Consider the following 21,660-nt stretch of genomic DNA (forward strand, 5'->3'; position numbering starts at 1 on the left):
ACTCAGATTGTAAATTATGCACCCTCTTTGAAGCTTGTGGTATCCTGTGCCTATTACTAGTTAACTGGTGCATTCTGGGCTATGATAAAGTCTACCTTTTAAGGAAGAATTTTTGGCTTCTATTTTTGCTGGGCATCATGCCCAAAGGGTTTAATTTTTATCACTGTATATAAAATCTGTTTCTTAAAAAGTTGATTAATAAATTGTTATAATCCTGCTTACTGCAGAGTTACAGAAAGCTGACTTCTCCTATAATAAACTATGTAAATATAACTCATTGAAGGATAAACTTGAAGAATTCTGGTAGAACACTCCATTTTCCAAGTATATAACTAATGACCTCAAGCATGATGCAGCATCCATGGGTTTTCTTTCATTTTGTTTGTAAATTATGATTTTACTGTTTAAAGAAAAAAATAAAAGAATAAAAACTGTTCTAAAACAGTGTTAAGAATGAGCTGGGGGGGCGCCTAGGTGGCGCAGTCAGTTAAGCGTCCGACTTCAGCCAGGTCACGATCTCGCGGTCCGTGAGTTCGAGCCCCGCATCAGGCTCTGGGCTGATGGCTCGGAGCCTGGAGCCTGCTTCCGATTCTGTGTCTCCCTCTCTCTCTGCCCCTCCCCCGTTCATGCTCTGTCTCTCTCTGTCCCAAAAAATAAAATAAAAAACGTTGAAAAAAAAATTAAAAAAAAAAAAAAAAAGAATGAGCTGGGGATAATAGAGTTTTCATAGTTATTGTGTAATTTCTATGGTCAGACATTCTGCTAGGTTGTTTCCATGCTATTTCATCAAGTTGCCACAGGAACTTGATGAAATAGTATGTTCATAGGAAGTTATTATTGTCTCTTCTTTGGAAATAAGAAAAATAAAGGCCCGCAGATGGAATTTGACCATGGTTAAATTTGCCCTTAAAGGGGCACCTGGGTGGCTCAGTCAGTTAAGCATCTGACTTCGGCTCAGGTCATGATCTCACAGTTCATGGCTTCGAGGCCCACATCCAGCTTTGCACTGACAGCACAAAGCCTGCTTCAGATTCTCTGTCTCCCTCTCTTCCCCTCCCCAGCTCATGAAAAATAAAAAAAAAAAAAATTTTTAATTTTTAATAAAAATTTGCCCTTAAAGAACTGGTAAGCGGTAGAATAGGAACTGATACCCAGTTCTAACTCCAAAACAGAAAACTCTCACTATACTCTAAACTGCCTTATGTTTATTAAATATCCAAATGGTTAGTTCAGCTATATAATCATTAAAAATCATACTTGGAGAAGGTATCTAATTGGGAAAATGCTCTCAATTTATTTAGTGGAAAAAAAGTAGATTTTAAAATAATAAGCATAACATCATTAAAATTAAGTTTCTCTAGAACTAGATTATATATACGTATCTTTGAGTCTCTGTTTCCTCACAAAAAAAAAAAAAGTGGGGACGGTAATAACAATACTTATTCCACAATTTTGTAAACAATAAACAAAATAATGCTAGAACAACATTTAGTGTTGGGTACATTTATATGCTTAATAAGTTTTGGCTAAGATTATTAATATCGAAATATGGAGTTTTTTTTCTGGCTAGAGAGCTTTATTTCTTTATAATAAATTCCTAAAAGTGTTGCTAGGCCACAAAATACATACAGTTTTAAAGCTTTGGTACACATTGCCAACTATCTTTCAGTTACACCAATTCACAGTCTAATCATATGACTTTAATTTTCTTCTGGTTTTCTGAGTTTTATAAATTTCATACAATATGTATCATATATTACTTTTATAATGGGAAAAAATTAAATTATTTTCAATGATAAATTTTCTATTTGTTTGCACCAAACAAAACTGATTGGCTACATATATATAAAATAGGAAGGAGGACCACAGCAAAGTATTAGTTAGACAAGATACCAAAGGGCATGGGGCAAACTCTAGAAGGCAGTGCCTCACATCCATTTCACCCCCTTGTTCAGTCCTATATGTACAGACATGTTCTCAACAAATAGAAGCTAGATAAGCTGTACAGATGAAACATATAGGAGAGGCTACAGAGCTTCTCGAAAACCCACAAATGCAACCCCTGGGGTTGGCCCAATTTGCCCTCTTAGACTCACATGACACAGAACCCTTAGCTCACATCTCTGACACAGTCTCAGATACTACTTACCTTTATAGAGTTGAACAAAAGGCAGGGGTGATTGCACAGCTTTTTAAGAGCTCCTATACATATTAGATGAGGACTATTTCCTAACAACCCTTGAAGGCAGAATCTGACAGCCTGAGAATTCAACAGCTTTCGATAAAGCTCAATCTGTAGTGCTCCTGGTCGGCAAAAGACTACATTCTCTATTTTAGGTGGAAGATACTTATTTATGACTTCTTGGGTTCTTCTAAGGATAAAGAGTCCAGTGAGGCAAGTAAGTTCAGCTGCTCTTTTCTCTCCTAACTCCTTTTCTTCCTATGGAAAAATCGCAGACTTAAAAGTATTGTAAACAAAGAATTATTGCAATTAACAGGAACATTAAACATTTTATATCAATAAACCATTTACTAATTACATCCCTTCAGATTTTTTTTCTAACAGAATAAATTCAGTTTGAGTTTGGGATAGAAAAACCAATCATATTCTCTTTGTTCATTTTTTTTTTAATTTTAAATGTTTATTTATTTATTTTTGAAAGAGAGAGACAGAGCACAAGCAGGGGAGGGGCAGAGAGAGAGAGAGAGAGGGAGACACGGAATGGGAAGCAGACTCCAGGCTCTGAGCTGTCAGCACAGAGCCCGATGCAGGGCTTGAACCCAAAAAAGATCATGACCTGAGCCCAAGTCAGGCTTAACCAACTGAGCCACCCAGTGACCCATCATCTCTTTAAATGTTCAGCATAACCATTTAACTAAATTAAGCCAGTCTCCTAATCTTTGTTTGGCTATTAGCACTGTTGAGAGCCATCAGCAATCAACAATCTATAAATTAAATTATTCTAAAAGTAAGCTTTTATGTGAAGACTGTCATGGTACATAGTCTTAAAATCATCAACAAAGAACTAACTCAGCAAATTCTTGGAAGCAAATATTTTGACAAGTTATTGACCCTAAAATTAAACCTACAAGAAATTACTGGCACAAAGCACAGCTAATTCTTTCAAAATCATTACAACATTGTTCATTAGAAATGTTTGCTTCCAATTTGTTTGCTTCTTTTTGTTTGTGTCAAAGTTTTTACCACCGTACTTTTTTAAGTCAAAACACAGTATGATTGAAATATAAGCTTAAATTCTTTTTTGAGCATACATAACTTCACAGTGAAGCTTAAAATAATATCCCATATGTATATATTCATTTCTATATAAATCATAAAAAATTCCCCTCACATTTTAAAACTATTTTCAATTTTTATTACAAAAGAAATAGGTTCACTGAAGAAAAGTCAGAAAATAGTTATGCAAAACTAAAACTGAAACCAAGTTTAATCAATCAGAAACAACCACTACTGTCAACACTTTTATGTGTATCTTCCAAGTCTTTTTCCTTTATATTAACATATAAATGTATTTAACATTTTACTTTTATTTGTAACAAAAACAGGATCTTTATAGTTGAAGCTTCATGGGAACAAGGCGCCATTCAGTTTGGCTTTTCACTGTATTCCCTAGTATTTAACACTTTACATTTGGCCCACTTTAGATGTTTAACATGTAGGTGTTGGGTAAATAAATGAATGTGATTTTATTTTTAAATAATATATGATTAACATTTTCCATGCTAATAAATATATTCATAAGCTATTATTGTGTATCATTCCTGGTTCATGGGAAATGTTCAATAAATATTTACTAATTATCATTTTATTAATTCTGAGATGTATTTTTTTATACTTTAACTTCTCTCATATAGGATGCTTTTTTAAATTTGTTTTTAATACTTCTTTTGAGAGAAAGGAAGAGAGAGAGTGGGGAAGGGGCAGAGAGAGATGGAGACAGAGGATCCTAAGTGGGCTCTGTGCTGACAGCAGAGAGCCCGATGCAGGGCTCAAACTGTGAGATCATGACCTGAGCCAAAATCGGAACTTAACCGACTGAGCCACCATCAATGACTTCTTAAACTATATTTATTAGCATGTTTTCCTTAGTGGTTCATAAAATAACGATGCACCTTACAATTGGTATTATTTTAGATTCAATGAAATACATTGTGTAAACAACATGCAGACTCTGCTTTAACCATTTTCCTACCTTTAGAAATGTCTGTTTCCAATTAGTTTGTTTCCTTTAGTTTCAGAATTTTCTACCCTTACAGCTAAATCTTTAAGCACATGTATGATTATTTCTTTATAATAAATTCCTAAAAGTGGTATTGCCGCACCACAAAATATGCACAATTTTAAAGCTTTTGATACATAATACCAAACTATTCTCCAATTGTATACCAATTTACATCCCAACCAATAGACAACAGTACTCTCATCTATACTTGCTATTACTATGTAAATCGAACCAACTAAAACACCAATAGAAGAGTGAGGCACCTGGGCGGCTCAGTCAGTTGAGCATCCAACTTCGGCTCAGGTCATGATCTCATGAGTTCATGAGTTCAAGCCTCACATCGGGCTCACTGCTGTTGGCGCAAAGCCTGCTTTAGATCCCTCTCTCTGCCCTTCCCCCACTTTTGCACTCTCAAAAATAAATAAAACCTCCTGGGGCGCCTGGGTAGTTGAGTCAATTAAGTGTATGACTTTCAGCTCAGGTCATGATCCGAGTTGGATCAGAGTTGAAGCCCCACATGAGGCTCTCTGCTGTCAGCATGGAACCTGTTTCGGATCCCCCAACCCCACCTCTCTTTGCCCCTCCCCCACTTGTGTGTGCATGTGCACTCTCTCTCTCTCTCAAAAATAAACATTTAAAAGATAAGTAAATAAAACATTTTAAAAAAAATTTTTAATGTTTTCTTTATTTTTGAGACAGAGAGACAGAGCATGAGTGGGAGAGGAGCAGAGGGTGAGGGAAGCACAGAATCCAAAGCAGGCTCCAGGCTCTGAGCTGTTGGCACAGAGCCCAAGGTGGGGCACAAATCCACAAACTGACAGATCACGACCTGAGCCAAAGTTGGTCACTTAACCAACTGAGCCACCCAGGCACCTCCATAAATAAAACATTTTTTTTGAAGTTTTTTATGGTTACTTTAGTTTACTTTTGTCAATATCAGTAAAAATGAATATTTTTATATGTTTACTGTCAATTACAATTCTTTGTGAAGTGCCTATTTATGATTTTTTTAATGTGATATTATTCTCTAAAATAAAGAATGCAGGAAGAGTTGAAGGATTATGGAAAAATAAAGAATTCACTAATTTAATTTTTCCTGAATTAATATATTGCCCAAGTTGTGGATGACTTTCCTGAACATAGTCTTTTTTTTTTTAAACCTATTTATTAACGTAAATTATACCTCAGAAGCAGAAGGTTGTCTCGATAAAATGATGGGTTCTTCATATATTTTTCTATAAGATGACAAAGAGCCTAATATTCCTGGATTTACAAAATCAATTAATGCAAAAAATTCTTGAAGATCATTCTGAACTGGAGTACCTAAGAGAAACAAAAGTGATGAAAGGTCAAGTTTGTGTTTTACAGTCACAGGTTATTTGTAGAAATTTGTACTCTCTTCCCTAACAAACCTAAACTAAAGGCTTTAGAGACGAGAAAGAGCAGCCAACTCCAAGTGAACAAAAAATATTAAGAACCATATAAATTTTTAACTCTGGATTTAACTTCAGCATAGTGGCTGTGTCCAGGCTCTGCAGTCTGACTCGCCTGGGATCAAATCCCATCTGCATCATTTACTCTCTGAGGGACCCTAAGCAAGTTACATACCTCAGTTTACTTCTAGAAAATGGGGATAATTATAGCAGCTCCTAGGATTGTCAGGATCAAATTAGTTAATCCATATACTAAGAACAGTGCCTAAAGCACAATAAATGTTCCAAAACTGTTAGTGATTCTTAATATTATAACAGTGTGACTCTGGACAAGATTCTTGAGCTCTTTAAGTTAAATTCAGCATTTTTTCACTTATAAAACTGGGAAGTTAACAATTTCCCAGTGGTATTACAACAAAAAGTAGAGACACTGTATGCACGTTGTAGCACAGTGCCTGACATTTAGTAAATACTCAGTGAATGACACCTATAATTATTACCTTTCAAAGTTTTCAGATCAAATTGAGATCTTCACTAATCTTAAAGGTTAACACAAATATACCCTGCATAAATTACATACTCAAAAACTTTTGGCTAACTAATTTTCAAAGAAACATTAGCATGTTTCAATAATTATATCAAAAAAACATGTAGGGGTGCCTGGGTGTAGCTCAGTCGGTTAGGCATCCGACTTCAGCTCAGATCATGATCTCATGGTTCATGAGTTCGAGACTTGCATCGGGCTCTGCACTGACAGCTCAGAGCCTGGAGACTGCTTTCAGATTGTGTCTCCCTCTCTCGGCCCCTTCCCCACCCATGCTCGCGTGCGCGATCTCTCTCTCACTCTCTCTCTCAAAAAACAAACAAAAAAAACCCCCATGTAAATCAGCAAAGTCCTACAGTATAATTTCGGATGACATTCAAATAACAAGACTAGAAAAGGTTGTCCAAAAATATATGTAAGAGGCATATAAAAATGCACTTATTCATTAACATAGATAACATGAATTTTACAATGCCAGGGAATTTAATGATCATACCCCTCAAAATTAAACGGGTCAACCCGAAGGATCAACGCTTATTAATTATATAACACATCTACCTAGTTCTAAACTTTGAGATACATAATAGAATATGATATTTATGTTGGTATGCATTTTGTTAAGCCTTTAAATAAATATCCATGACAATAACTAAAAAAGGCAGAATCAAGGGCACCTGGCTGGCTCAGTCAGTAGAGCATTTAACTCTTGATCTCGGGGTCATGAGTTTGAGCCCCATGTTGGGGGCAGAGCTTACTTAATCAAAAACAATTTTTTTTTAAGATAGGCAGAATGAGAAAAGCAAGTAAGTAAGAAGGGAAACAAAGGTATAAGGATCCTTGTGGTTGACTTCCAGACATCCAACCCTGGCTAACTAATCCAAGCCATTCATGATAGTCAGATCCCATTTGCCAATGATAGCTGCAGGAAAGGATTTGTCTTTTCACTGGGTTCTCGAGGAGCAGAGCCCAAGACAGGGATTTGGCTGTACAACATGTATGGAGGGAGTGCTCTGAGGAGAAAGAGAATAATAGAATCAGAGAATAGGAGGGGAAGAAACTAAGCAAGGATGGCCTCCTAGCTTGAGATAAATTATAGCAATCCTTAGAGCATAAATTGTGCTATAAAGCCGGTCCTGAAATTACCCTAAGGCAAGGGCTCTGGCATTTTTCACTTACCTCTATGAGTCAATCATTGACCAAGATGCAGAGGAGAGTGGAGGCTCTCATTCAAACAAGGATAATTCTCCAGAAATTGGAAGGGCCACACAAGGCCAAAGTAAGGTGTGGGAGGAAAGCTACATTGAGCTATTCAGGCCTGATTCTAGTCTAGGCTAAAAAGGAATGAGTAGAAAAAGATTCCTGTATTTACATATGGGCCACCCCCCTTTCCAGACAGTCTGGGCCAGCAAGTTTGGCCAGCAATAAATTATGCATGCAGCATATACATATATAAACAATGGATAGTTAGGCATTAGGCATTTACCATGTGTCAGGTAGTCTTTAAATAACTTTACATGAATTAACTCCTTTGACCTTTACAATAACTCTACAAAGTAGATGGTATTATTATTCCTTATTTCACAGATAAGGAAACTGAGGCACAGAGAAGTTAAATAACTTGCCCAAAGTTGCACAGCTATAAATAGCAGACTTAGGAACCATGAAGAGACAATGCAGACCTATCTCCTACATTCTTTATCATGATAGCATTGTTTATTCTTCAAAAACTCCAAAATCTAAGTGGCGGAAAATTACATAGGGATTTGAAAATTCAGAATCCTACCAAGACTTAATTACCATAGGTTTATTAGTATGAATTCCATCCAGCACCACCAATTCTTTGGATGCCAAGCATATTACAAATCCTTTATGATAAGTAGGCAAAAATTCCATCAAGTCTTCCCCAAAGTAAATACTGACCAGTTAGAATTATTCTTTTCTCACAAGAAAGGCTAATGAGGGCTGTAGTTGTCTTAATGGCACTATTCTTCAAACGATGCCCTTCATCACAGATTAGAAGATCAAACTTAACATTCTTAATTTGATCCAAGGAACGAAGTAACATTTCATAACTGATGATAAGAACAGAATAAAATGGAGATTTGATGAATTCTTCTACTTTGTGGTCCTAAAAAAAAAAAAAAAAAAAAAAAAAAGACAGTATTTAACAAATCATGGGCTAAAACTGTAAAATCAAATTCAAGCAGCATATTCCTAACAGACATTAATTAGAATATGTGCACTCAAAACCAAATTGTAAGCCAAGATTCCATTTTTCTGCAAAGGAGTTGCAGAGTTACAATACACTTGAAAAACTACCATATAGACAGTGAAAACTTCAGTGCTGATTTGAAAAGCACAGAGATATAATGGGGCACCTGGGTGGCTCAGCTGGTTAAGCATCCGACTTAAGCTCAGGTCATGATCTCACAGTTAGTGGGTTCAAGCCCCAGGTTAGGATCTGTGCTGACAGCTCAGAGCCTAGAGCCTGCTTGGGATTCTGTGTTCCCTCTTTGTGCTCCTCACCAGCTCACACTGTCTCTTTCTCCCAAAGGTAAATAAACGTTTAAAAAAAAAAATTAAGGGGGTGCCTGGGTGGTTCAGTGAGTTAAGCGTCTGACTTTGGCTCAGGTCATAATCTCATGGTCCGTGAGTTTGAGCCCTGCATCAGGCTCTGTGCTGACAGCTCAGAGCCTGGAGCCTGCTTCAGATTCTGTGTCTCCCTCTCTCTCTGCCCCTCGCCCACTCACACTGTCTCTCTCTCTCTCTCAAAAATAAATAAATATTTTTAGAAATTTTTAAAACAAAAGAAGAAAAAAAAAAAAGCACAGAGATTTAGAAAATGACCAAGGCTAAACTGTGTTGAAAATCTCTTACCTGATCAACAGGAAATATCTTGATCCTTTCACTTCCTAGCCATTTTTGAAATTCTTTCCTCCAATTATTCACCAAGCTCCCAGGTGTGACAATAAGTGTCTTCTTTATTACTGGCTTGCCTCCATAGGGTCCCTGACACTGTAGAGTCCAGATGAGTGAAATACATTGCAATGTTTTCCCTAAACCCATTTCATCAGCAAGAATAGCTCCACATCTGCCATTCACTCTGTTAGAAATAATTATACTTCTTTTAGTCACAATAGTTAAATATTTTATGCCCCTAATACTGTCACTTATTAGTCAAAAAATCAGAAACTGATAGTTTTGTAATTAGGACAAACTCTACCCCCTTCTAAATCCTTTTTCTAGGATTTCATGCATCTGATTTACAACATATCTTTTGCATCTTTGATAATTTGTAATTTTTTTCATGACATATTTACTATCAACTAAATTACTAAAACAAATCTGAAATTCGACAGTTGAATCTAAATCATGTGATATTATCATATATATTTAGAGAAACTAGAAATGAATCCCAATTTTATATACACATTTGAATAACTATAACTGTGCTTCTTATCACTAACAGTTGAGCAATTTTTATTAGTTTCAGCATCAGTTATCAAAACAGTTTAAAATATATTATAATCTTAGCCAGAAAGATCAATTGAGCTGTATTTATGATTTTCAAGCAGTAAATGAACTCCTCAATCATATAGCTCCCTGCACTATAAGAAAAAACACTAAATATTGATCTAATACATGTAACTTAGTAATAGACTTATCCTACAGACCTACTCAGTTAATACAAATTAAAATTAAATATAATAAAGAATATAAAGTGGCATGTTTATATCACTTCATAGCTTTTAAAGCTCTTCATGTATATACATATACATATATACATATATATGTATATACATGTTATAAAATCAAAAGAATTAAGGATAGTACCAAAGTAAGTATGGTTTTGTCTCTGACTTATTTCACTTAGCATAACACTCTAGTTCCAACCATGTCATTGCAAATGGCAAGATTTCATTTTTTTATGGCTAATATTCCATTGTATGTGTGTGTGTGTGTGTATATATATATATATATATATACACACACACACACACACACACACACATACACACACATACATCTTCTTTATCCATTCACAGTCAATGGACTCTTTCCATAATTTGGCTATTGTAGATAATGCTGCTATAAGCATTGGGGTGCATATATCCCTTTGAATTAGTATTTTTGTATTCTTTGGGTAAATAGCTAGTAATGCAATTGCTAGATCATAGGGTAGATCGATTTTTAGCTTTTTGAGGAATCTCCATACTGTTTGCCAGAGTGCCTGCACGAGTTTGCATTCCCACCAACAGTGTAAGAGGGTTCTCCTATCTGGGGTGCCTGGGTGGCTCAGTTGGTTAAACATCTGACTTCAGCTCAGGTCATGATCTCATGCTTTGTGGGTTCAAGCCTAACATCAGGCTCTGTGCTGACAGCTTGGAGCCTGGAGCCTACTTTAGATTCTGTGTCTCCCTCTCTCTGCCTCTTCCCCTTTCGCACTGTTCCTCTCCCTCTCTCTCTCTCAAAAATAAACATTAAAAAACTTTTTAGAAAAAGAGGGTTCTCCTTCCTCTGTATCCTCACCGACATCTATTTTGTGTTGTTGATTTTAGCCATTCTGACATGTATGAGGTAATATCTCATTGTAGTTTTGATTTGTATTTCCCTGATGATGAGTGATATTGATTTAACTCATATGTGGAATTTAAGAAACAAAACAAACGAGAAGAGGGGAAAAAAGAGAGAGAGGGACAAACCAAGAAACAGATTTAACTCCAGAGAATAAACTGATGGTCAACAGAGGGAAGGAAGGCGGGGATGGGTGAAATAGGTGATGGGGATTAAAGAGTATACTTGTGATGAGCAATGAGCGTTGTATGTAATTGTTGAATCACTAAATTGTACACCTGAAACTAATATTACACTGTATGCTAACTGGAATTTAAAATGTTTAAAAAGTGGAGTTTTATTATAGTTTAAATTGTTTTATTTATTTTGAGAGAGAGGGAAAGAGTGTGTAGACGCACATGCACGTGAACAGGGAAGGAGCAAAGAGAGAGGGAGAGAGTGCTCAATCTCACAAACCATGAGATCATGACCTGAGCCAAAATCAAGAGTCAGATATTAACCAACTGGGCCACCCAGAGGCCCCCAGTTTGATTACAGTTTAATTCATTCTATTTCTTATTAGTAAAAATAATAACCAAAATTTAACTATATGTTTTCCATTTCAAAGTACAGAAAAAAGTCACAAACATGAATTACAGTCATTATCATTTTATTTTTTTAAGATTTGTTTTGGGGGTGCCTGGGTGGCTAGGTCAGTTAAGCGTCCGACTTTGGCTCAGATCATGATCTCACGGTTCGAGGGTTCGAGTCCCATGTCGGGCTCTGTGCTGGCAGCTCAGAGCCTGGAGCCTGCTTTCCATTCTGTGTCTCCCTCTCTCTCTGCCCTCTCCCGCACTCACACTCTGTCTCTGTCTCAAAAATAAATAAATATTTTTTTTTAATTAAAGATTTTTAAAAATTTTAATTGTAATTAAAAATCTTTATTTTTTTTAAAATAATCTCTACACCCAATATGGAGCTCAAACTCACAACCCCGACATCAAGTTGCATGCTTTACCGACTGAGCCAGCCAGCCAGGCACTCCCATTATTACCATTTTAGATCAACAACTTGCCAATGCAAAACCAAATGCCAGCTGAGATACAGAGTGGCAGAGATAAAATAGTGATCCATCCTTCCACAGTGGAGGGAAGAGAACAGGAAGGCTTCACTGGGAAGATGGACCTTGTCAAACAAAGGTAAATAAGATTTCACTATATGAATCAAGTAGTTCAACACAGTGGGAGCTTGAACTGAATTCCAAACAAGGAAATACAAAGGCTATGAACCTGGCAAGATAGCCAGAGACTAAAGATGAGCATACATAGCCTTGAAAACTCAGACTGTATCTTGCAGGTCAATGTCTCCCAAACATCAATCTTTCGTGACTACCATCACAATTTTTGCCATATATGTGATACTATATGTTATTATTTATTTTTCCTTAAGTCAACTCCCTTTTGTACTTAGATTTATTTGAAAAGTCCAGGCATGATTAACGAAACCAAAAATTTTAAATGCTGTTTTTTCTAATAATTCATTAACTAAATATACTACTATCAGAATTAAAAAACAAGGCTTGTCTGTGTCCACCTAAAATAATCCCACAAATCATGAGCAGAGTGCATGTTACAGATCAGGTAACACTCCTGTAAGTTCTGAGAGTCTGAAGCATGTTAAGCAAGGGAATGCCATTTTCAGAACGGTTTTTCAGAAAAATCAAGCTGGTGGCAATAAGGGTGAATTTGAGGAGCATCAGAAACAGCTACACAGCTAGATGCCACTGCAAAAATCCAAACAAAACATAATCGTATAATGTCAGTTACTAGCACTGCTGCAGTGTGGTGCCAGAAAAGATTTGGAATCAAAGGATATTTAGGAGTTCAAAATTAAAATTTGAGGTTTGATTAAATTGAGAAAGTGAGAGAGATGAAATTAAAGTTGCTTTCCAGGCCAAATGAGATATGGTCTCCAAAGAAAAGAGCAGATTTGAGAAAGAACAGGAGTCTAGAAAGTTTCTGGGATATAGCATTCCTGTCATCATGCAAAGGGTTCTTAAGAGTGTGAGGGAATTGGGGCACCTGGGTGGCTCAGTCAGTTGAGTGTCCGACTTCGGCTCAGGTCATGACCTCACAGTTTGTGAGTTCGAGCCCCCCATCAGGCCCCGTGCTGACAGCTCAGAGCCTGGAGCCTGCTTCCGATTCTGTGTCTGCCCCTCCTCTGCTCATGCTTTGTCTCTCTCTCTCTCAAAAATAAATAAACATTAAAAAAAATTTTTTTTAATAAAAATTTAAAAACTTAAAAAAAAAGAGTGTGAGGGAATTTACATTCCCAACTCCCTATTAAATGATCAATTTAAAAATCAAGGGCCTATGCATTAAAAGCAAAACAAAAAGGAAATATATATAGAAAGAAATATAACAAGATGTTAGCAGGTTCCTTTGATTCTTTTTTACTTCCTTTATCAAGCTTTTGTGTGCATGTGTCCTCTAAAATATCTTTAAGAAAGGATGCTACAGGGGCGCCTGGGTGGCTCAGTCGGTTAAGTGTCCGACTTCAGCTCAGGTCACGATCTCGCGGTCCGCGAGTTCGAGCCCCGCGTCGGGCTCTGGGCTGATGGCTCGGAGCCTGGAGCCTGGAGCCTGCTTCCGATTCTGTGCCTCCCTCTCTCTGCCCCTCCCCCGTTCATGCTCTGTCTCTCTCTGTCTCAAAAATAAATAAACGTTAAAAAAAAAAAAAAGAAAGAAAGAAAGGATGCTACAGTTCTTTACCAGAAAACTCCATTTAAAAGGGAATGAGGGAGATTCCTTTTTTGGGGATGGTACCTGGGTGACTCAGATGACTAAAAATCCAGTTCTTCTTTTTTTTTTTTTAGAATACAATCTTTGATGTCTGCTCAGGTCATGATCTTACAGTTCATGAAATCAAGCCCTGAATCTGCATAGGGCTGTGCACTGACAGCACCAAGCCTGCTTGGGATTTTCTCTCTCCCTCTCTCTCTCTGCCCCTTCCCTGCTTACACTCCCTCTCTCAAAATAAATAAATAAATAAATATTTAAAAGGGAGTGGGGAAGACTCCTTTTTTTTTTAAGTAGAAGTGAGATAAGAAGAAAATCTTTTTTCAAAAGTCTCATAAGCAGAATTAACAGCTACTTCAATTTTGCCCTCATAAGCCTTTCTCATACTAGTGAGCTCTTATTGTACCACATTAAGGTTGACTATATTCACCTATTTCTTCAAATACCTTAAAAACTACTTAAGGATAGGACCCATGGTCCTGACTCCTGTATGCCCAGCTCCTAGCAAGATATCTGGCACATGGGATTCCATCAAGAACCACTTTTGGAATAAATGCACACATTAAGCATAATTCATGATATACTGAGACTCTTTTTATCAGACTTTTTCTAGAAAACCATTATGTTACAGGTTAAATCAAAAGTCGGAATAAACAAATTATTTTCCTACCTCATTCCCATTACACATTCATATAGGAATAGGATCCCTTCTTTTTGATGTGGTCGAAGATGATATACAAGGTAAGGATCTATCACTACATCCACAATAGGAGAACAGTTCTTATTGAACATCCACTGGTGATTATTGTCTGGTCGCGACATTACAAGAGAATCTTAAGAAAAAGATGATAGTTTACCTATTAATGTATTGCAATTTCACTTTGTCAGCAACTATATTATCTTGCTTTAATTACTCATAACTTAGAACTGTTTGCCATCCTTTGTGGCAAAAAAGTTGAAGTTTAGTAACAGTGATACTAAGCAAGAGTGGAAAATTAAAAAATAAAACCTCATGCCTTATCAATGTAAGATTTCAGGCAGAGAATTTCAAAGGGCTTTCCAAACTTCATATGCCCCAAAGTACTTCAAAACCACTGAAATTGGGGCACCTGGGTGGCTCAGCAGGTTATGTGCCTAACTCTTAATCTCAGCTCAGGTCATGATCTCATGGTTTATGAACTCCAGCCTGGCCATTGGGCTCTATGCTAACAGTTCAGAGCATACTTGGGATTCTCGCTCTCTCTTTCTCTGCCTCTCCCCTGCTTGCACTCATTCATATATACTCTCTCTCTCTCTCTTTCTCACTCTCTCAAAGAGAGACAGAGAGCAGAGCATGAGCATGGAAGGGGCAGAGACAGGGGGAGACACAAAATCCAAAGCAGGATCCAGGTTCCAAGCTGTCAGAACAGAGCCCAGCGTGGGGCTCGAACCCACAAACCATGAGATCATGACTTGAGCCAAAGTCAGATGTCTAACCAACTTAGCCACCCAGGGACCCCACAAACTAAATAAACTTAAAAAAAAAAAAAAAAACACTAAAATTCACTACTGTTTAACAGAGTATTCAGTAAGCCACACATTTAATAGCTCAGTATTCAGAGCAAAGAGAACGATTTCCAACTAAAAGCACAGGTTGGAATTTTGCCCAGTTGCACTTGCGAATGATCACAGCTTCTTATTTTGGAAAGGCACCCCAAATTTAACATAAAGGCTCCCATTATTTTCACTTCTGTACACACTAACAATGACTATTACTTCTTCTATTAACCAGAAGAACTGAGAAAGGATGACAAATTTTCCATTGACTTCACCATCATTATTTGCTTCAAGTTAATTACTACGTTCATGAATGTCAAATTCATTTATCTTTGCAAAGCAGCAAATAGAAGCAACCATTGAATAATAATGTAATTCTTTAGATATATGCTAATACAGTTCAAGATTTATTAAAATATCACCAAAAAATACAAACTCAAATATAACTAGAAAGCAGGTCTCAATTAATCTAGTCAGGTAATAAATTCATCAAAATTATTTTGGGGATATATTTATATGTCTGCATCATGGTTAAAAAATGAAATAGATTTTGGGGCGCCTGGATGGCTCAGTCGGTTGGGCGTCCAGCTTCGGCTCAGGTCATGATCTCACCATCCGTGAGTTCAAGCCCCGCATCAGGCTCTGTGCTGACAGCTCAGAGCTTGGAGCCTGCCTCGGGTTCTGTGTCTCCCTCTCTCTCTGGCCCTCCCCTGTTCATGCTCCAACTCTCTCTGTCTCAAAAATAAATAAACATTAAAAAAAAAATGAAATAGATTTTTTAAATAAACAAAAAGAAAAAAGAGAACAGAAAGAAAGGGAGATAAAGAAAATAGGTTCTAGTAGATTAAAACAATACCCAGCAATGCAGAAATATGCAGTCACAGGAATGAGAGTCTGGTCATGTCTACCATTAGTGATTACCCAGAGGAAAGTTTTCTGTGGATCTTCCTAGATTTCTGAGCAACTAAAAGGAACTCCCATTTCTGAGGTCAATTCCTGGCAGGCAGAGGATTAGGATGTGAAAATGGAAAACTTAGCTCTTGGCTTTCCTCTATATTCCAGTAGCAGAGCAAGAGTATACTCCTTGTGGATTTCTAATCAAGAAATGGCCCCATTTTTTCTCTTGTGAAAAGCACAAAGGGGAAAAAAAGAGAAAAGGTGAGGATAATACAAAGGGGAAAAAAGAAAAGATAAGAGGAGAGGATAATACACTCAAGCAAGAAGGACCATAGGATCTAAGTCAACTAACAAAGCATCCATCTTCAGGAAAGATAAAACCTAAACCACCACAATAACAGGACACCAGCTCAAATTTTAAGATGCCTCTCTCTACCTTCACAATAATGAGGCACCACTTAATGCTAACAAAATCTTTCATGCTTTCATTTTAAGTCTACAACCTAGTTCTACCCTTGGCAAGATAAATAAATGAGAATCATTAACACAAAGGGCTTTTATTATATTATACACACACACACATACATACATACATGTACATATATATATGTTATCACAATAAAATTTTTCATTCAGTCAACAAATATTTATTGTACATGGTATATAGCAGACACTCTACGTCTTTATGGTAGTAATTAGAACCCACAATGTAGACTTGAGGAGACACAGCCATTTGTGAGACAAGTGACTGCCCCAAGAGGACAAAGAACCAGTTAGTTCAGTGGGAAAATGGGACTCTAACTCAGATCTTTAAATAAGCACATTATTCTTTTTGGTTCCCCACATCCCTCTATTATGTAATAGGAAGGCAGAGAGAAAGAATAAAAGAGAAGGAAGCCTATTGAAAGAGCTGGTGGGACAGATAAAATATTTGGATAAAAGAAAAAACAGAAGCAGAAGCTTCCACTTTCTTTCAATTAAGTCTCAGGTAAGCTCATATAGAGCTAGGAATTTTTAATTTGGGGTTTTATCCCAAATATGGCAATAGTTCTTTGAATTTAGGCAAGTCGGTTCATCTTTCTGGGCCTTACTGTCTTCAAATGCAAAGGGAAGAAACTGATCTCAACAGTCCCTTTATTTCAAAAATTCTATCTCTATAATACTTGCAAAAAATTATGTTGCTTTATGTACTTTTCATTTTACCACTACTATGAAAGCAACCTACTTGATACCCCAAATTTGACATCTACTATTGCTTTACAATCTAAATTTATTTGTCTGTCTTCTCAACAAATGAGAAGATCTCTGATGACAGTTTACACTGCAAAAAAAGGCACTGAAGAAATCCCTGTTAAGTAAACAATCAAAAAACAGGTGAGGTTTTATTCTTAATATTATTTTTAAATTAGACTCATTAATATTAAAATTAAATCATTAAATTTAATGATTATAAGTAAAATTTAAGTTATTTACATGACATCTCATCATTCAATATTTTAATACATTAATGGATGTGATCAAAACATACAGTTGTCAAAAGAGAAGTATAAACATAATCCTGACTCATGAATTGACTAATATTTCTTCTTGCTGAAATATCAGATATTATTCAAAATCATATACATGTATGATGTGTGTATACATCTCCAATTTGTATATTTTTCCTTCAACACAAGTATTCTCCACTACTGTATTCTTAGAATTAGGCATTTATTTATAAAATGATTCCCAAACTATATTGTTATATAGCTTCAACATTATTCCTTATGTCAGTTGTACACCTGAAGAATAATATATACTTTCACCTGAAAACTTTAAACAAAACTTAAAACTTTAAATTCACATGCCAATATCTTTTGACAGTTTTAAAACAGAATATTCAAATTATTTTTTACATCTTACTTTGTGCATGTGGGTCATGACGTGGTTTACAATCTTGGAAACCGTTTGGTCTATTTTCCTTTGAACTTGGTTTACAAACACTTTTGAAGGGGTTAGAGAAACACTTCTTGGCAGCCTGAGAAGAACTTGAGATAGCAAGGCTTCCTCCTCCAAGTTGAAAACATCTGCCACTGTTGAAATCATCTGGAGAGATTATACCCATGACTTCTACTTCTTTTCCACCAATCATCACTCTGTGGCCCTCTTCAATCTTTTCAAGCTCTTTGAATTTATATGCAAGGCCTTTAAATTGAGAAGGGAGTGTGTGAATTTAATTTACTGACCCTCTTAAGATGACATAATTAGTGATACCATAGTCACCTTCCCATAACTGTACAGAATGAAAACTGTACTTTGAATGCAAACAGCCTTGTATAACCAAGGAGCAGAATGAAAACATACTTTATCATTTTGGTTAAAAAAAACACAAAACACTAAAAAAATCAGAAGGAATAAATAATAAAGCTATAAAAATTAGCCAAGCTTTAGAGAAAGCAAGGCCTTTTTTAATTATTGAAAATATGGCTGGGGTACCTGGGTGACTCCGTTGGTTAAGTGTCCGACTTCGGCTCAGGTCATGATCTCACAGTTAGTGAGTTTGAGCCTCGCATCAGGCTCTGTGCTGACAGCTCAGAGCCTGGAGCCTACTTTGGATTCTCTGTCTCCATTTCTCTCTGTCCCTTCCCCGCCCACACTCTGTATTTCTGTCTCTCTCTCTCTCTCTCTCAAAAATAAAAAAAACGTTAAAAAAAAAAATCCAGGGGCGCCTGGGTGGCGCAGTTGGTTAAGCGTCCGACTTCAGCCAGGTCACGATCTCGCGGTCCGTGAGTTCGAGCCCCGCGTCGGGCTCTGGGCTGATGGCTCAGAGCCTGGAGCCTGTTTCCGATTCTGTGTCTCCCTCTCTCTCTGCCCCTCCCCCGTTCATGCTCTGTCTCTCTCTGTCCCAAAAATAAATAAATGTTGGAAAAAAAAAAAAATCTAAAGAAAATATAGCCAAGGGTGCCCTAGCTAGCTCAGCCAGTAGAGCATGAGACTCTTGATCTCAGGGTTGTAAGCTTGAGCCCCCCAATGAGTGTAGAGATTACTTAAAAAAATAAAATCTTAGGGGCACCTGTGTGGCTCAGTCAGTTAAGCTTCTGTCTTCGGCTCAGGTCATGATCTCACAGTTCGTGAGTTCAAGTCCAGCATTGGGCTCACTGCTGTCAGTGCAGTACCTGCTTTGGATCCTCTGTCCCCCTCTCTCTCTGCCCCTCCCCCACTCCTGCTCTCTCAAAAATAAACATTCTTAAAAAATAAAATAAAATCTTAAAAAAAAAAGAAAACGTAACTCACTGTACTCACAGTTTTGCCATCTGTTGTCTGTTGAAAATCAAGCCAAGAAGAGTTTTGTAGGCTATATGGGACCTTCCCTTCTTGTGAATAAACTAGAGAAATACCATGGCATCTCTATTTCCACTTAGAAACAAGTGGAAATGTGGAAAACTAGCAATAAAAGCAACTGCTGCCACAATCAGTACTTTACTGTTCCACATGAGATAGCAAAGTAAAAATGCATTTGTGGCAAAAGGTCATTGATAGTCTAAGTTCTAGCTCTTGAATTAAAAAGTGGGGTATTTTATAATATCAAGCTTCTCTGAAGTATTAATTCAACATTTATTAAGTGTTGCCATATGCAAGGTGCTAATGAAATATAAATATGAGTAAGTCAGTCACAGTCTGCTCAAAATGAGCTCATTAACCAGATACATAGAGTGGTGGAATCTTAGATTCCTGTGCTTGCCTACATTAAATGTACAGTTACTGGGCCATTAAAAGAGGCAAGAATTGCATACCATAAATGTTTTTAAGTCTCTAAAAATGAAATAAAAGATTGTCACATTTTAGAAAACATGATAGGACCCTTTTAAATTAGCTATAAAGTGCTACAATTCACCCTATTAAAACTGGGCTAAACCTTACAGTCTGGGCCAAACAGTAGCCAATATATCTTCTTAAATTATTTATGATAGAACAATTTTTAATTTTAATGCTCTGATATAGGAAGAAATTACTTAGCTGGTGTTCCTAAATGCAAAAGACCCATCCCTCCATTCCCCAAACTATCTCAATTCAACTGCAGTATTGACCACTCCACATCAATAAAGATTTTCATCTTCATATAGAATCCAATTACTATTCATCTGAGTTACATGTAAATGGGAGACGAGAATAAACTTAATTTTGAGGCATCTTTAGAAGTCTAACTCCAGAATCTCTCCTTTCACTTTGATCCACAGAGATGACTCTCTCAAACATCTCTGAATCTCCAGAAGACTTTCTTAAAAGTCTTGAGCTTTGTTTCCCACAACTCTTTTTTTTCTGGGTATCACGTAATGATGGTCAGATGAACTTAACCAAATTACCATGAGCTATTAGCAACTGCAGCACTCCAGTCTTTGGTTTTTTTCTTGAGGCTCTATCCCTACATTAACAATATATATATATATATTTTTTTTAATGTTTATTTATTTTTGAGAGAGAGAGAGAGAGAGAGACAGAGTATGAGCAGGGGAAGGGCAGAGAGAGAGGGAGACACAGAATCTAAAACAGGCTCCAGGCTCCGAGCTGTCAGCACAGAGCCCAACGCGGGGTTCGAACTCACAAACTGAGATCATGACCTGAGCTGACATTGGACACCTAACCGACTGAGCCAGCCAGGAACCCCCCTACATTAACAATATTTAAATGCTGTACATTCAATTCATTTAAAAGAAAAACTGCTTCCATTAGAGCCAATAACTTACAAAATTAACTCCAAGTTGATACACTTATTGTTATAATTAAGCAATAAAGCCTTATGTTTGGATGTTTTCATTTGGAAAGCCAATAAAATCCTCTTTATTGCTTAAAGCAGTGGTTAGATATTAGATATCACCAGAAACCAGAGTGCCTAGGTGGCTCGGTCCGTTAAGCATCCAACTTCGGCTCAGGTCATGATCTCACGGTTCATGAGTTCGAGCCCCGGTCGAACCTAGAAACCTAAAATATATTTATGCCAGTGCCTCTCTCCACCATCCAGGCCAAATAAATCACCATCCAGGCCAAATAAATCCTGCCAGGTCAGGACCTGGCACTGGTATTTTTAAAAAAACACCTTAGGGAAATACAAATCAAAACCACACTCAGGTATCACCTCACGCCAGTCAGAGTGGCCAAAATGAACAAAGCAGGAGACTATAGATGCTGGAGAGGATGTGGAGAAACGGGAACCCTCTTGCACTGTTGGTGGGAATGCAAATTGGTGCAGCCGCTCTGGAAAGCGGTGTGGAGGTTCCTCAGAAAATTAAAAATAGACCTACCCTATGACCCAGCAATAGCACTGCTAGGAATTTATCCAAGGGACACAGGAGTACTGATGCATAGGGGCACTTGTACCCCAATGTTCATAGCAGCACTCTCAACAATAGCCAAATTATGGAAAGAGCCTAAATATCCATCAACTGATGAATGGATAAAGAAACTGTGGTTTATATACACAGTGGAATACTACGTGGCAATGAGAAAAAATGAAATATGGCCTTTTGTAGCAACGTGGATGGAACTGGAGAGTGTGATGCTAAGTGAAATAAGCAATACAGAGAAAGACAGATACCATATGGTTTCACTCTTATGTGGATCCTGAGAAACTTAACAGGAACCCATGGGGGAGGGGAAGGAAAAAAAAAAAAAAAAAA

At 37.0% G+C, this 21,660-nt stretch overlaps 1 protein-coding gene across 3 annotated transcripts in view; it reads right to left on the reverse strand.

Moving 5' to 3' along the window:
* Positions 1-21,660, reverse strand: part of RAD54B (RAD54 homolog B) — a 91,226-nt gene that overhangs the window by 29,391 nt on the left and 40,175 nt on the right. For all 3 annotated transcript variants that reach the window (XM_040493996.1, XM_040493998.1, XM_040493995.1), the window contains 6 exons: positions 17,909-18,190; positions 14,244-14,406; positions 9,099-9,324; positions 8,142-8,349; positions 5,428-5,567; positions 2,150-2,440 (listed from right to left, as the gene is read on the reverse strand). In XM_040493996.1, the coding sequence (XP_040349930.1) occupies positions 2,150-2,440; positions 5,428-5,567; positions 8,142-8,349; positions 9,099-9,324; positions 14,244-14,406; positions 17,909-18,190 (1,310 nt within the window). The remainder of the gene's footprint in view (positions 1-2,149; positions 2,441-5,427; positions 5,568-8,141; positions 8,350-9,098; positions 9,325-14,243; positions 14,407-17,908; positions 18,191-21,660) is intronic.

This window comes from Herpailurus yagouaroundi, unplaced genomic scaffold (genome assembly GCF_014898765.1).
Source record: "Herpailurus yagouaroundi ecotype Mexico unplaced genomic scaffold, PumYag 186, whole genome shotgun sequence".
Classification (NCBI taxonomy): domain Eukaryota; kingdom Metazoa; phylum Chordata; class Mammalia; order Carnivora; family Felidae; genus Herpailurus; species Herpailurus yagouaroundi.